The following is a 15186-nucleotide window of genomic DNA, read 5'->3' on the forward strand; positions in this document are numbered from 1 at the left end:
TTTTAGACTCAAAACTTTAATCAGAGAACCAACATACATACATGAAGGGTGTTTCTACACTGGCCCACAGTGACACAGGTCATTAATTACAAAGACTGCTCCCCGCATCTAGTGGCTGATTTTCTACAGAGCCTCTGACCTGTATGTTTGGTATCAAAATTCTCATTGAACACACTTCTCAATTTGAGTTCCCACCTCTGTCCCACCCTGCGATCCTTTGTACGCCCCTTTAGTATGTAACAGCCCTGTTGCCCAGACTAGACTGATTTCCAAGGGCAGGGGCCAAGGGCAGGGAGTTGAACCTTTCAACCATTAGAAAACCAGTACTCTCCCCACTGTGCTGTGGGCCCAATGGTCAGCCATTAAGTTCCTAGTTTCAACATAAAATCAACCAGCTAAACTCAAGGTGCAAGATTTAAAAAGCCCAAGAGCACAGGGCACATACTCCTAAACTTTTTTAGCACCAAAAATATGAGACATGTGAAGTGTGTGTCCTGTCTTCCTAAGATTGTTTGTGCTTCAGCAAACAGGGGACTGAGTTGCTTAGTGAGTGGGACACAAAAGCCCAGAGCTGAAGAGGTGCCATCAAGAGGGAACAGGGTGTGTGGTTCCATGAGGTGAGTCTAAGCTGTAGAACAGACCTGGCCAAGGTGAGTGGTTGATTCAAGGGCTCCAACAGGAAGCACTGTTTCCTCACTGGGCTTCCAACAATTGGTGACCCCAGAACTTGCTGTGACGTGAGGGAATGTGGCATTTTAAGATGTCGCTTGTCCACAAACAGCACTCCTCTATGAAAATGGGGCCATTCATTTCCCTTGGATTTCAGAAGCTTCTATCCTGGCACCTAGCAAAGCACCTGGTGAGTGGCCAGCTTGGACAAACGGTGAATAAGGAACATTCCAGCAGTTGTTACCATACATCACAATGTTCACCAAGCTACTCTGTATAGATCATATTAGCCGTGTGGCAACATCCAGTGCAGCTTTCCTAACTGAATCCAGCTGTTTCCAGTATCGTTAACTCCCATGACAAACTGGGTCTCATACTATACAACCAACAACTTTAAATGGGGAAGGAGATCATGGGAAATGGTGGCATGTGTATGTATGTGGGAGGGGGTCCTTTTGAGTCACAGGTTTGGGATGTTAGGAGTGGCAAGTTTTAGCCATTTGATGTTAGTTTACGTGGTCTTCTTGGCTTTCTGTGGGTTAGTTAAGAAAATACTAGGACAGAGCAGAGAGGAGGGAAGGGAAAGGCTAGACTTCTTGTTAAAAAAAGATTAAGGTTTGGGGAACTGAATTAAGCCAAGGGTATTTTGGAGAAAAACTAAAAAAGCCACGTATAATGTTAAGAACATTAAGTACAGTAAATAGAGGGTTGCTAATTCTCTTCCTTTAAACATAAAAGAATATATGTCTGTTGTAGCTGATGTGTATGTGTAGCCCATGCTTGATGAGTACTTACTACGTGCTGGGCACTCAGTTCTAAGTGCTTTACATCTACTTACCCTCACAACAGCCCTCTGAGGTAGGTAACTGTTATTGTGCCTGTTTTATGCATGAGGACATTGAGGCCTGAGAGGTTCCATGACTCTCCTTAGATCACTTAGGTAGTGGATGACAGAGCTGGGATTTAACTCAGTAGACTGGTTCGAGTCCACCTATGAATTTGGACACTAGGTTTTCATTGTTTTAATGAAAATTGTGTGCAAATTTTCTAATTTTTATTAATAAAGATATTTATCTATTTTGCTGAGGATATGGGGATGGCCTACAATGTAATAGTTTCAACTTTAGGCCTCAGATGATGTTCTCAGATGTCGGGGACCCTGCTGCCACCCAGTGGCCAGATGTAGTGTTTTATTTCTTACTTTTTAGTGTGAACTTGCTGATGTCGTTGTAGACCTAAGTAGCAGGGAAAGGCTTTCTGACAGTGTTGACACTGATATGGTTTCTCTTGGGTGTGAATTCTCTGGTGCTGACTGAGATGGGCATTGAGGCCAAAGGCTTTCCCACACACGTCACAGATGTAAGGCTTCTCCCCAGTGTGAATTCTCTCATGCTGCCTCAGATTTGCTTTCTGGGAAAAGGCTTTCCCACATTCAGCACACATGTAAGGCTTCTCCCCAGTGTGAACTCTCCGGTGAACAGAAAGGCACGAGCTTTGGCTGAAGGCTTTCCCGCATTCCTGACAAATGTAAGGCTTTTCTCCAGTATGAACTCTGCGGTGTCGAATGAATGGAGCACTCAAACTGAAGGTTTTCCCACAATCACCACATTTATAGGGTTGTTCACCTGTGTGAACTCTCTGATGTTTAGAAAGGTGCCAGCTGTGGTGAAATGTCTTTCCGCATTCCTTACACTCAAAGGACTTCTTTTCGGCATGAGTTCTCTGGTGCTGGATAAGGTAGTTACTGTGCACAAAGACTCTGTCACACTGGTTACATTTAAAGGGTTCCTCGGCAGTGTGCATCAACTGATGTTCTGAGAGATGTGCACTTTGGCTGAAAGTCTTTCCACATTCATTACACTTAAAAGGGTGCTCACTCTTGTGGATGCACTGATGTTTGGTGAGGGAGGTGCTGCGGTTGAAGGCCTTCCCACAGGCCCCACATTTATATGGCCTCACTCCAGAGTGGATCATCTGGTGGCGAATAAGCTGTGTACTTTGGCCAAAAGCTTTGCCACACTGGTTACATTCAAAGGGCTTCTCCCGGATGTGAATCCTCTCGTGCCGAGTCAGGTATTTGCTGCAGCTGAAGGTTTTCTCGCATTTGTTACACTTAAAGTGCTTCTCGCTGATCCCTGGATGCTCTTTCTGGTCTAAGTTCTGATTCAAGATCTTCCCTCTCTTGTCAAGTCCTTGTTTTTCTTGGGTGTGAACGCTCTGGTGGCATGTTAGGGTCAAGTTGCAAATGAAGCGTTCACCACACTCTTGACATTCGTAGCGGGTTTCCACAGTATGAGTTTTCTGGTGTAGAACAAGGTGTTCATGATGGCTGAAAGTTTTTTTGCATTCGGCACAGCTGTAGGGCTTTTCTGTGGCATGAACGGACTGGTGTCGAATCAGGTGGGAGGGCCGGCTGAAGCTCTTGACACATTTGTGACATTTGTGGGGCCTGTAACCCGTGTGAATCCTCTGATGTTCATTAAGGTGAGTGTTCCGGTAGAAGGCTTTCCCACATTCATTGCATTTGTAAGACTTCTCTCGGCTGTGAATCCTCTTGTGGCTCTTTAGGGTCAAGATATGGCTGAAGGATTTGCCACACTCACCACACTTGTACGTTGTTTCTCCAGTGTGAACAGACTGGTGTTTGATGAGTGCTGAGTTCTGCTGAAAGGCCTTTCCACATTCCTGACACTCAAAGGTAGTTTTTGCAGCATGAATTTTTTGATGTTGGAGGAGGTATTTGCGAAAGTTGAAAGTCACCTTGCATTTGGCACATTCATAGCGCTTCCGAGTGTGGGTCTTCTGATGCTGAGTAAGACGAAAGGTTCGGCTGAAACTCTTGCCACACTCGTTACACTTGTAGGATTTACCACCTGTGTGGGTTTTCTGCTGCTCTACAGGCTGTGAACCATGACCTGATGGACAGTCATTGTCTTGACTCTTATGTAGTTTCTCTCCAGTGTGAATTTTCTGATGCCACAGAAGGTGCATATTTTGACTAAATATTTTCCCACATTTGTTACACATATAGGATTTGTAGCCTGTGTGAGTTGTTGGATACACAAAAAAGCACGAACTCTGGTCAAAACTATTCTCATACTCTTCAGTCACAGTGGGTTTCTCTCTCATATGAATAATCCAGTGCTGGATAAGATGGCAACTGCGGCTGAAGTGCTTCTCACATTCACTACATTTATATGGTTTCTCCCCTCCCTGGACAATATCCTGCTGACTTTGGTCTGAGTGGCTGCCAAGGTCATTCCTACATTCCTGAGACTTATTTGGCATCAGGCTTTCTTCAGGAAGATCATGGATCACAGAATCCTCTCCTGTGAAGAGGAGGGACTGAGGACTGAGGCCCCTCTTGCGTTCATGACTCTTGTACTCTGTGGAACTTGCCATGTTGGTAACAATGTCAGATCTCAGAAAACTTTCTGGATCTCCTACCAAACTGTCTAACCAGCTCTCACCCATGTAGGCTTCTCCCAAGTTGGAGTTCCAGAGGCCATCCTTGGAAAATGTCTCCATAATCTCCTGGGGGAGTCCTTCTCCCAAAAAATCCTGCAGCAGAGGAGAGTTCTTGGCCTGAGCCATGTCTGCAAGAGAAGGAAAGTGCAAATGTGTCCTGTTCCCCAGGGTGAAAAGAGCTGCAGGGTGAGGACACAGACAGGAGGGAGAACGGGAAATGGGTCCTGAGTCAAGCCTGTCAATCATGGGGACAAAGGAGAGGAGGCCAAAGTGGTGATCCAGGTAGAACTGGCATCACAGGAAACAGCGAGCCCATGACCAGCAGCATTAAGATGGGAGTGGGCAACTGGAGGGCCTCAACAAGGAAGGGGAGACTTCTTGGCAGATACTCTCCACCATCACCCTCATCAGCTAAGACCTACTTCCTAGAAGTGCACTGTTCAAGGGGGAATGAGATATAAATGATAACAATGCCATATGACTATCACCATGGAGGATACATTTGCTTGTTAGTCAATTCGTGGCTCTACATGCTTGGGAAGAGTCTATAGGTTGAGGTGGCAGAAACAGAAATCCAAGCCTGCAGGAGTCTATGCCTGGGTTAGTCACCTACATGAAAATAGCGGTGTGCTGAATAAGGCTGCAGAGGGCTCATGCTAACGAACTTCTGAGAGGTGAATGGAGCTGCATGCTGACCAGGTGGGGTGGAGGCTGACTGAGCTGTGTAGCCATCACTACATGGTCTCTGGTTCAGGGGCCCTTCTCCTCGTGTTAATGATCGAACCACAAATAAAGCCTCCTGTGCCCCGGGCAAGGACCCTGTCTCTGCTTTCCCAGTAGGGACCTCTTGACCAGTGTCACATCAGGAATCCTCACTGCTTAACCTGATCCCTCTGGGGGACTGTGGCAGAGTGAATGCTCTTGGCAGCATTTAGGCCCAAGGCTTGAGTTACTAACAGATGTGACCATCTGCTGTGCTCCATGGGCCAGAAAGGAGGGCTAGTCCTATACAAAGGGAGGTAAAACAGGTAGACCACCATGTCCACTTGGATGCTCAGGGGGGCACAAGGCAGGAAGATGGAGAGACCAACTTCAGGGATGGAAGGTCCCCCTGCTGTGCCTGGAAGGACCAGGAGGGGACAGAGGAAAGGCATCAGGACAGTCACATGCTGAACGCTCAAGTAGACAAAGACAAGGTGGGCATGCACAAAGAGGGTCCTGATGCCTGTTGGGACGAGGGGACAGAAGCCAGCGTGTGGCAGAGTGAAGCCCAAAAGCCACGGGTCCTGGTGGCTGGGTAGACACACTGGATATGGATGGAGTTTCTGAGGACAGAGGGCACACACAGGCCACACCCCAGGACCCCGCCACCATTCCCCCAGATGCTGGTGGCCCCTCCTCACCCACTCACCAGGGCCTGTCACTTCTGGACTTCCTCTCACCAAGGCTTCCAGCTCTTCCCCACCATCTGGATGGGAGGTCAGATTGGATCTAGGGGGGTCTGCAGGGAGAGAACGGCACTGTCATCAACCAGGACATGGAGGGCCATCCAGCTGCTCAGTGGGAACCTTTTGGCTCTCCTGATTATTCGATGCTTTGTCCAGCATACACTCCTGGGGGCCAGATGCTGCACTGCGCAACTCCAGGGACACCTGCCCTGCAGAGTACCTGGTCCAGTGGAAGAGAGGGACCCACAGTCACAATCCAGGTGATCAGGATCAGAGCTGTGACAGCTGGGGCTGGGGATACAAAGGACGTACAAAAGCGCAAGGGATGAGCAGAGTCTGCCAGACGGAGAGGCCCGTACTTACTCAGCCATTGACCATTCACTCATTCACCTGTGGACCACACATTGCCCGAGAACTTCATGAGCCAGGCCCTGTGATGGAAGATGTCAGGGTCCCAGAACCCAGGGTATCCTGCCTTCCGCAGACTTCCTCAAGGGAGGGAGCAGAGTCATAATCCAGGGATATGTGCTATGGTGGAGGAAAGGCCATTGCCGGCTTTAAAGATGAAGCCAAGCAATGCAGGCAGCTTCTAGAAACTAAAAAGGAGCAAGGAAACAGACTCCTCCTGAAGCCTCCAGAATGAAACAGCCCTACCAACACTTTGATTTTAGCCCAGTCAGACCCCTTTCAAACTTCTGACTGTAAGAGAATAAATGTGTGTGGTTTTAAGCCAGTACATCCGTGCCATTTGTAGAAGCAGTCACAGGAAACAAATACACTCTTCGTTTATACATACAGATGTGTGCACAGGAGTCAAGGGAAATGCATTTTTACTGTGTGCTGGAGTTTAAAAATAGAAAAGACACTGAGATTGGACCTCCTCTAAGCTACTTCTGTAGCTAACACTGAGTACAGTTTGGAGAAAATCTGTCCCAATGTGACAAAATTACATCAACTGATAGTTTCCAGTGTGTAATCTTGTATTTTTCACATTTTGGAATAAATTCTTCTGTTTTTGGAAAAGAATGGAGGAGCTAGAGAAAGGGAAATGAGTCAGCTGGGATGGGGGACACTGAAGCGGAGCTGGGGTGCTGTGGCCCTGGAGACGCACAATCCCAGCTGGAGTCACGGCTGTGCCGTCTGCTGACTGTTCTATGTTGGCGGTCCCAGCCTGGCGAAAAGCGTTAACAGCAGGCTGACTGCTCTCCTTGGAAAGGCCCGCCTGGGAACCTGGATTTCAGGATGGTGCCCAGCAGTCCCTGACCAGTAAGAGGAGCTCCCTGTGCCTAAGCTCCTATCTGGCCTAAACCATTCTGCTGAACACCAGCTTTCCTTCTCGGAGTCTAGAAAGTTGGTATGCTCCAGACAGAGGGCGACTGTGTGACCAGCACCCAGTAAAAATCCTGGGTGCTCAGTCTCTAAGGAGCTAACTTCCCAGGCAGACAATATTTCACGTGTTGTCATACCTCGGTCCTAGGGGAATTGTATCCTCGTGATTCCACAGGGAGAGGACTCTAGAAGCTGCACTGGACTCCCCTGGCCTTCACCCCACACAACTCCCCTTTGCTGACTGTGCTTTGTGTCCTTTCGCTGGGATGGCGCATGGTGTGAGTACAGCCATATGCTGAGGCCGCAAGTAAAAGGCCTCCTAGTAAAGCACCAAACCTGGAGGTGGTCCTGGACCCCAGCATAGCTGTGAAGATGACTTCTCCTCTTTGAACCTGCTTAAGAATACCCAGCAAAACAGGGACAGCCAAACTGCTTCAGGGGCGACTAAAGGATTGAAGGAGAGAGTTCTAAGAGCTCACCCAGCACAGGACCTGGCTCCTGACACAGCATCTCCTGTTACTTATTCATTTATTAATTTAGGAACTGTTATATTGAGTCCCCATAGCAGGTACTGTTTGTTGCAAACGCGGGGTACACCAGTGCACAGCACAGATACCCTCAGGAAGCTCCCATCTGGCAGGAGACAGGTCATAAAAGCAGCTGTTAGAAAGTGAGGTAACGGTGACAAGCTAAGCAGGAGAGAGAGGAGGGAGTGCTAATGGGGTTGCGATTTGAGTCTTAGGGAAGCCCCGAGGCAAGGAAGGGACAAGACTCTTCCAGGCAGAGGGGAGAGGACATGTGAAGACCCCAAAATGTCAGCATGAGGAATCACTCTAGAATGACCAAGAGGAAAATGCTGCTGAGGCTGGAGCGGCAGGCAGGGGCCAGATCAGAGCTTCTCCACTTTGACACTACTGACATTTGGGGTCAGCTAATCCTCGGTTTAGGGGCTGCTCTTGAGTCTAGGACATGTGGCAGCAACCCTGGGCTCTACCCACTAGATGCAAGGAGCACCCCACCCCCCAGGTGGTGACAATCAGAAAGGTCACCAGGCATTGCCAATGTCCCCTAGGGGGCAGAATCAGCCAGCTGTGCGCCAGTGGACTAGATCACGCTGATTCTGAGGTGTTCAGGAGCTGGGAGTTTACCCTATGGGTGACAGGCGATCCCTGAGCAGGGCCGGGGTGCAGACTCACTCAGCAAGAAGAGGTTCTGGTAGTTGTCCAGTGCCGTGTCCCAGAACACATTCCCCTGGTCCAGCCCCAGATGCTCCCAGTCCTGCAAGGTGAAGTCCATGGCCACGTCCTTGAATTGCTAAAACACAACACATTGTCAGTGACTCTGGGGCGAGGGTTAGGGAGGGGAACGATGGCTCACTCAGTGTGCCCCCGCCCTCAACGTGCCAGCCCTTTGGCACAGACCATCTCATTAGAGCCTTCAGACCTAAGAGACGGGGCATCCCCATACTTGTAGGAAGGACAGAGTCTTGGAGAAGGACGTGATGTCCCGTCAAGATCACAAAGGCAGGATTCAACCCAGATCTGCCTGATCCTAAAATCCATTTATTTCTTTTGCTTTTTTTCAGTGTTTGTTCAAGATTTTAAGTTTTTATTATGTAAACTTTCAAACACATACCCAAGTAGAAACATACATGCAATATACCGCCAGGTATCCATCATCCAACTTCAACCCCCATCCTATTAGCATTTATGTTTTGTTCATTAAGCCTCTTTCACCACTTTTATTTATTTTTTGTAGGGGCTAAAATATTTCAAAGTTAATCCCAGATGGCATCTGATTTCACCTGTGAATACTTCAGTATTAACAGCAGAATCACTTACTATCACTGAATACACACACCATATTCAAAGTCTGTATTCAGACTTGTTAGACATCTCAATGGTGTTTTCTCCCCCAATTTTTTTTTATTGTGGTAAAATACATATACAATTTACCATCTCAACCAATTTTTAGTGTATAGACCCGTGGCATTAAGCACATTCATGCTGTTGTGCTACTATCACTACCATCCATCTCTAGAATTCTCTTTGTCTTGCAAAACTCAAACTGTCTGCATTAAACACTAACTCCCCATTCCCCGCTCCCCAGGCCCGTCACCCACCATTCTGCTTTCTCGCTCTATGATTTGGACTACACTGGGTGTTTCTATAGTTGGCTTGTGTGATTCAGAATCCACGGAGGCCCACGCCCTCTACTGGAGTGATGTGCCTCAGAAGGGATCCGATAACCGTATACCTCCACCCTTTCATCCATTGTTCCTGATGTAGGTGCCACATTCTGGACATGGCGAACTGCGCCCTCTCGGTATCTGTCATTTGGCTGCTCCTCTGCCCACTGATCTCCTGGAAACTAGTCGGGAGAGCAGCAGCCTGATTAGATTCTGTACAACTCTGGGCACACCTGGGTTGAGTCCTGCCTTTGTGACCTTGAGGGGACATCACGTCCTTCTCCAAGAGCCCTCATAGGTGTTGCTGGGTCCACTTTGGGCTGCATAACTGCCTGGGGTACCTGTCTGCTTGCTCAACTTTCAGTGATGCCATCTTTCTTAATTTTAAAACTTCCCAGTGAATAGGTGTTTTGAATAAAAATTCAAATACTGGAGCAGTACTGACAGTAAAAGTGACAGCCTTCCTCCAGCACCCCATCTCCAGGTGAACCCGTGGCTGTCTGCTCTATTCCTTCCAGACCCTCATCAACACACGTGTGCACGGACACACTTCAATAAGAACGAAACCTGAGTCTTTAGTTTGGGTCTGAGCTTGGCCCTACTACCTTTCTCCGTGGGTGACCATTGGCAAGTAAGGTGCATGCCCTTTCTGAGCCCTGATTCCTGCCCCATCTCATAGGGCTGCTCTGCCAAGTGACTGAGATGCTGCTGGGAAGCTCCTGTATGGTTCCGGGCACACAGGAAGGACTCAACCAGACGGCAGTTGTCTCTAGTGTGGCAGGGCTGACAGACAAGGGCAGGGACAACCACATCCAGTGGCTTTGTTCCAGTGAAGGCAGCAGGCGGTGCTATGGGAGACCAGAGCGGGGACGAGCTGATTGTCAGGAAGGTGGAGGGACTGAGCTGGGTCTTGAAGGCGGTGTAAGCCTTCCCAGCCAGAGATGAAGGGCAGGGTATTGTAGCAGGAGGAGCCTGAGCAAAGTACAGTGTAACACTTTCCCACCAGGCCAAGATGGGTACATCACTTGTGTGGAAAGGGAGAGAATGCTGTGGATGGGGGCAGGACCCGGATCATGCAGGAAAGGGCCACGGACCCTGGATTTTCTCCTGTAAGCAATGATTCCTGAGCAGGACAGCAAGGACTGCTGGGGGCCACCCTAGGACAGTCCAGGCCATCCGTGCAGCCCTTGGGGATGATCCATTAGGATGGAGGGACCCTAGACTCACCTCAGTCATAGCCAACTGAGGCCCAGCAGCCAGAGTCCTCATTTACGTTCCCCCTCCTTCACCTCCACGTTCCCGGCGGGCAGAGCTGCAGGAATGACAAGGGAACTGGGAGAAAGTCTTCCTTCCTTCTGGGGCTGGTTTCCTGGCCATGCTGGATGAGCCCCCAAAATGTCCAGAAGTGGGATGAGTCAGAACATGAGTCTACCTACAGGAATCACAACGACAATTGTGTTTATTGAAACTACCCTGGCCCCACATTTCCACTGTTTCAGAGCCTACAAACAACTTCACAACAATTGTTAGCACTTATCACAGCCAGTAATACACATTTGGGACCTTCTGTCTCGCTCTCTGCTGTGTGCTAGCACAGCACAGTGCCTGGAGACAGTAGGTAGTTTTTAAATATCTGTTGACAGATCACATGTGTCTCTAACTGAATCCCCGAAATGATGCTTCTGGGATTTCAGACAATCAGCTCTGGGACTTGAGTCCAGGTGACTCGGCCTCCAAACTGTTGCTATTTCTACAACAGCAAGAGTTCTTCAACTTTTTTTTAAGCATGACCCACGGTAACGAAGAAAATACATTTCACGACTGCTCACTGAAATACAGAAACAAAAGCTTCATGAAACAATACTTCATCTTACAAAGTAGAATGTACTGGGATGTTTTCTATTCTAGTTGGTTTTATTTTACCTCATTAAGAAAAATTGTAGTCACTGCCCACTGAGCTTTTCATGACCCATAACATGCAAAACATTATACCCTGCGGCTTTTACACATTTGTAGTCACTGTACATTTCCTAAGGAGCATGTATCTATGGAGCATTTGTGGGAAAGGTGTTAGGAAAATTTGCCTTCATTGGCTGATGTGAGCTTTTGCCTGTTAGCTTTTTGTCCCATTGTTCCCACACATGAGGGACTGCACGTGGAGCTCCCTCACATGAGAGACTGCATGTGAGGTAGTAGTTAGCTTTTGTCTGTCAGCTTTTTGTTCCCCCATATGAGAGACTGCATGTGGAGTTCCCTCCCGTGACAGACTGCATGTGAGGTACTGGTTAGCTTAGGGTTAAGAGAATTTCTCCCTTGTCTCTTTCTCTGCTGGAGAGATATGGGACGATGTTGCTTTCTGTGTTTTGCCTGCATCAGCAGATGAGGTAGAAAAAGTAACTAAGTTATATCAGACTGACGTAACAGGCTTGTTACCAGGCTTTGGAAGGCCTTGGGCCGATGGTCCCAGGCGAGAACAGTAAGTACTGTTTGTCTGAATAAACTGTCCCTTCACCTGGATAAGCAATATTTTTATCACAGTAACTGCCAGACCCTCCCAGAACTGGCCATTCTCTGAGGGGGAGGCAGGAACAAGGAGACTGGCTCTAAAGGTACATCTGAAAAAAAATATAAGACAGACCTCAGTTGGCAGTGTAATTTTGTCATTTTGTCATTGGTGATTCTTTATCATTCTAACATTTTGGAAACTCGTATACAACATGCAGCTTACAACACCAGGGGATGTCCTGACTTCCAGCCACGAACCTGGTGAGGTCTGGCTGGTTCCTGGCCTCTCCAGTGTTGTTCCCCACGGTTAGCCTTCTTGAGAACTGGTTAGCAGTTTGAAAACTTGTATGCAGCTTGCAGCTTACACATCAGGAGACGCCCAAAAGTCCAGCAACAACAGCAGCAACAGAAACAACAGCAGCAACACTCTTGGGAATTAGCAGGCAACATTGGGAGATGCCTCAGCTTTCCCAGCTGCAGACCTCGCAAGGTTTTCATTCCTGTTCTTTCCACTGTTGTTTTTCCTAAGGTGTGGTGAGCTTTTGGCATCTACTATACTCGTTGCTAGCCTATAGAGCTTATTACTGCTTTTGAATACTCCTTACTGATGTTATTTGTGTATTTAGCCAAGTGATTTTTGATCAATAGTATACATATGTTAGGATCTCTTAAACTTGTATGTATACTCCTTTGACGTGACATTGTTATCAATGCATATAGTTCAGTCTTAACCACCTTTACTTTCTGTCACTAGCACATTCTTTTAAGTGCTTTTGTCTTTTGCTATTGCATATTGCTAAATAAATTAATCCCTCTGTAGTGTGCTCCTCCTCTTTCTTTTACAGCATTGAAAATACGCCATATCACAAAGCAGCAGGATGACTTAATGACACAGGTCCACAATTCTTAAGCCTCTGGGGCCAAATGTGCTTTGAAATTTTCAGATTTTAAAAAGGTGATATATACATTTATACAATATATGTCATTAACATCCCAGTACAGTGTGGAAAAGGCAGCATTTTGTTATTGAACACTTCAGTATTTCTAGAGTGACGGGTATAAATATTCACTCGAGGTAGGATGATTAAAGGTTATAAATCACTGCAGTTCTGGTCAGGTTTTGGTACCAAATTTATGAAAGAAATGGTCTTCAGAGTTTTCTAGATTTTGTGATTGCAGATAAGGCAATGTGGTATACCAGAAAGTGCTAACGTTTACTCACAATGATTTTCCTCACGTGACAGAGGTAAGCCTTGGCTTGCGAATATAATTCAGTGCACAGATGTTTTATTTGTCCTACAACGTTGGCAGATAGGAAGTTTTGAAAGAAAATTATTTTAAGTAGTTCCACACTTGAAAACTGGGAAATATCACCTAAAAATTCGATTTCCAGCTTCTGAAATATCCTATGGTTTGGCCACACTGGGTCTGCATTCCTGTGGAGCTAATTAGTTGGAGTTCATTTAAAGCTACCATCCCCCTTAGATGGGGCAAGTGCTCCCTGACACCCCACAGCCCTCACCCATGTGGGTTCTCTCCTTTATCTGCCTGGCCCTCATAGACATCTGAGTTTGAGATCTCTGTCTAGTTTCCAAATCACGTTCTGTCCATATCTCATACACTCTCAGCCCTGGGAGGGAAGAAACGGAACGCTGATGTGCTGCTCAAGGTCACCCAGCCTGTAAGAGTGACTTGAGCCAAACAATTATGGGGCTGAAAAACCTTGGGCCCTGGTGTCTTGCCTCTTCCTAGTATGGGATGATGGCCAAATCATTCACCCTCTCCGTATGTACAAAATGGGGCAAATACAACAGACCCACAGTCCCTTATCTGTAATTCTAAAAACCCAAAACTCTGGAAACCAGAACTTTATTCATAAACTGGCAGCAAAACTTAAACCTAAGTGACACAGGCGTGATTATTCACCCCTTTCCCGGCAGAAACATTCATTTTCCAAGAATTGCCCCAGATCCCGCTGGGGGTGTTGCCCAATTATGAAATATGCACCCTACTAACTTCCTAAAGTCTGATTGCCGAGGTGATCCTGGTGCTAAGAGTATCCGGTAAGACCTGGGAGCTACACTGAGCTCTCACTGCTGCTGGGGAGGTTACAGGAGAAAAATGCGAGGACAGTACGGCTCGTGGCACACTGAAAGTATTTAAATAAATGTTCAATCTTTTGACCTTCTGAAGAACTCCAATTCATTCATCCCTCAAGATCCTGCCCAGCTCTGCCAACGACTTCAGGTAATCCACCCCTCCCCCCTTTCTGCCTCGGTTTCCTCACCCCAAAATAAAATAGAATCGTTCCTCTCAAGGCTGCCAATGACGATTGGAAACCACTTTAACAAGAGCCTGGCCTGTAACAGGTTGTGAACAAGGGTTCAAGAGTCCACCTAGACCCACCGCCCAAGGGGACGCGCCCCTTACCGTAGTCGCCCCAGGAGCATTCTGTTACCCCTCAGGAAGAATCGAGCCCCCAAGCCTCCAGAGTCCTCAGCGGTCCCAACACCGGCGTCTCCTCACCTTGAGATTGCTGTCCGCCGAATTAACAGACGCGACCCCAACTCCGGGAAAGCGGGAGACCCTGTTCCTCTCACGGGCGCCTCCTCGCAGCCACTTCCGGTGCCGCGTGAATCTCAGAAGCTCCCTACGCAGAACCCTCCGCCCCAACGCCAGGACTCCGTTTCCCAGAGGGCTGTGCGGCCGCCTTCGCTGTGTTCCTGTCTCCACCCTCTTCCTCGTCCTTAAAGGTCCTGCTGAGCACTCCGGGAACCAGAGTAGAAACAGAATCGGGACCGGGAAGCAATTGGGTATTGTAGTCCAGGTTTTCCCATGTTGAAGAATAACATAATCATCCTTTCCTGCCTATTCTGGATGATGGGGAAGCCTTTCCATTTCTCAGAGAGACAACCAGAGAACTGTAGAAATGCGTGGAGGAGGAAATCGTATTCCTGAGAATACGCGTGGAAATAACGGACATAGTTGAGGCTAGAGAAACAATATGACTTCTGCTTAATAGTTCATTCCTCCTTACGATTGGCTCCATATTGGCACATGCGCAGTAGAACCAGCGTGCCAAAGGGGGCGGGATGGGGGTGGGCCATGAGGAAATGACCCCTCCCCCAGCTTCGAGTCAGAGGTCTGGCCTGCCGCGGAGGCGTCTGGGAAATGGAGTTAGTTCCAATAGACACATCCCAGGGGCAGTCGGGAGGTTGGCAGCGCCTGCGCCGGGGCAGGCCCGCCTCAGGGCGGAGGATGCGCGCGCAGCGCCTTCCGCCTCAGCGGAAGTTTCTTCGTGGCAACTGAGGTGAGTCCTACCCCGGCGGGTGGATCCGAGGGTCTGGCGGCGCATACTTGGACTCCACCCCAATTACCAAATCCAGAGGTAGGGGAAAGCGAGGTTTAGCATGGGACGGCCTCCTGATACACTATCCTCAGTCCGGTCGTGGTGCCTGTGACGTCATCACAACCCTTTGTGGGAGGCGGAGCCCCCCGGGCCGGGGGTTGGCAGGAGAGGAGCTTCTGGTCGCGGAGGTAGTTGGCCTGTCCTTGCGGTCCCAAGCCACTTTTGGCTTT

General features: G+C 48.2%; 2 protein-coding genes across 16 annotated transcripts in view; one reads left to right on the forward strand and one right to left on the reverse strand.

Annotated features, from left to right (window-relative positions):
• On the reverse strand, positions 1–14595 carry ZNF473 (zinc finger protein 473). 4 transcript variants are annotated; one of them, XM_019741530.2, is made up of 5 exons: positions 14134–14595; positions 10330–10534; positions 8111–8228; positions 5549–5638; positions 1–4265 (listed from the first exon to the last, which is right to left on the reverse strand). In XM_019741530.2, the coding sequence occupies exons 2-5, from the start codon at positions 10369–10371 to the stop codon at positions 1867–1869; spliced, it is 2649 nt and encodes an 882-aa protein (XP_019597089.2). In that variant the 5' UTR covers positions 10372–10534; positions 14134–14595; the 3' UTR covers positions 1–1866. The 4 variants fall into 4 exon arrangements, with proteins under 4 accessions (XP_019597089.2, XP_019597090.2, XP_019597091.2 ...); XM_019741531.2 differs by having other exon boundaries at positions 14038–14595; XM_019741532.2 differs by lacking the exon at positions 14134–14595 and adding an exon at positions 11866–12531.
• A 169-nt stretch (positions 14596–14764) lies between these two features.
• VRK3 (VRK serine/threonine kinase 3) overlaps positions 14765–15186 on the forward strand; it is a 35771-nt gene continuing 35349 nt past the window's right edge. For 6 of the 12 annotated variants that reach the window (XM_019741536.2, XM_019741535.2, XM_074315550.1 and 3 more), the window contains exon 1: positions 14766–14917. The gene's annotated coding sequence lies outside the window, so the exon portion shown is untranslated. Of the gene's footprint in view, positions 14996–15186 lie in introns of all 12 variants that reach the window. The other 6 variants (XM_074315552.1, XM_074315551.1, XM_019741539.2 and 3 more) reach the window with 5 other exon arrangements.

This window comes from Rhinolophus sinicus, linkage group LG11 (genome assembly GCF_036562045.2).
Source record: "Rhinolophus sinicus isolate RSC01 linkage group LG11, ASM3656204v1, whole genome shotgun sequence".
NCBI lineage: Eukaryota > Metazoa > Chordata > Mammalia > Chiroptera > Rhinolophidae > Rhinolophus > Rhinolophus sinicus.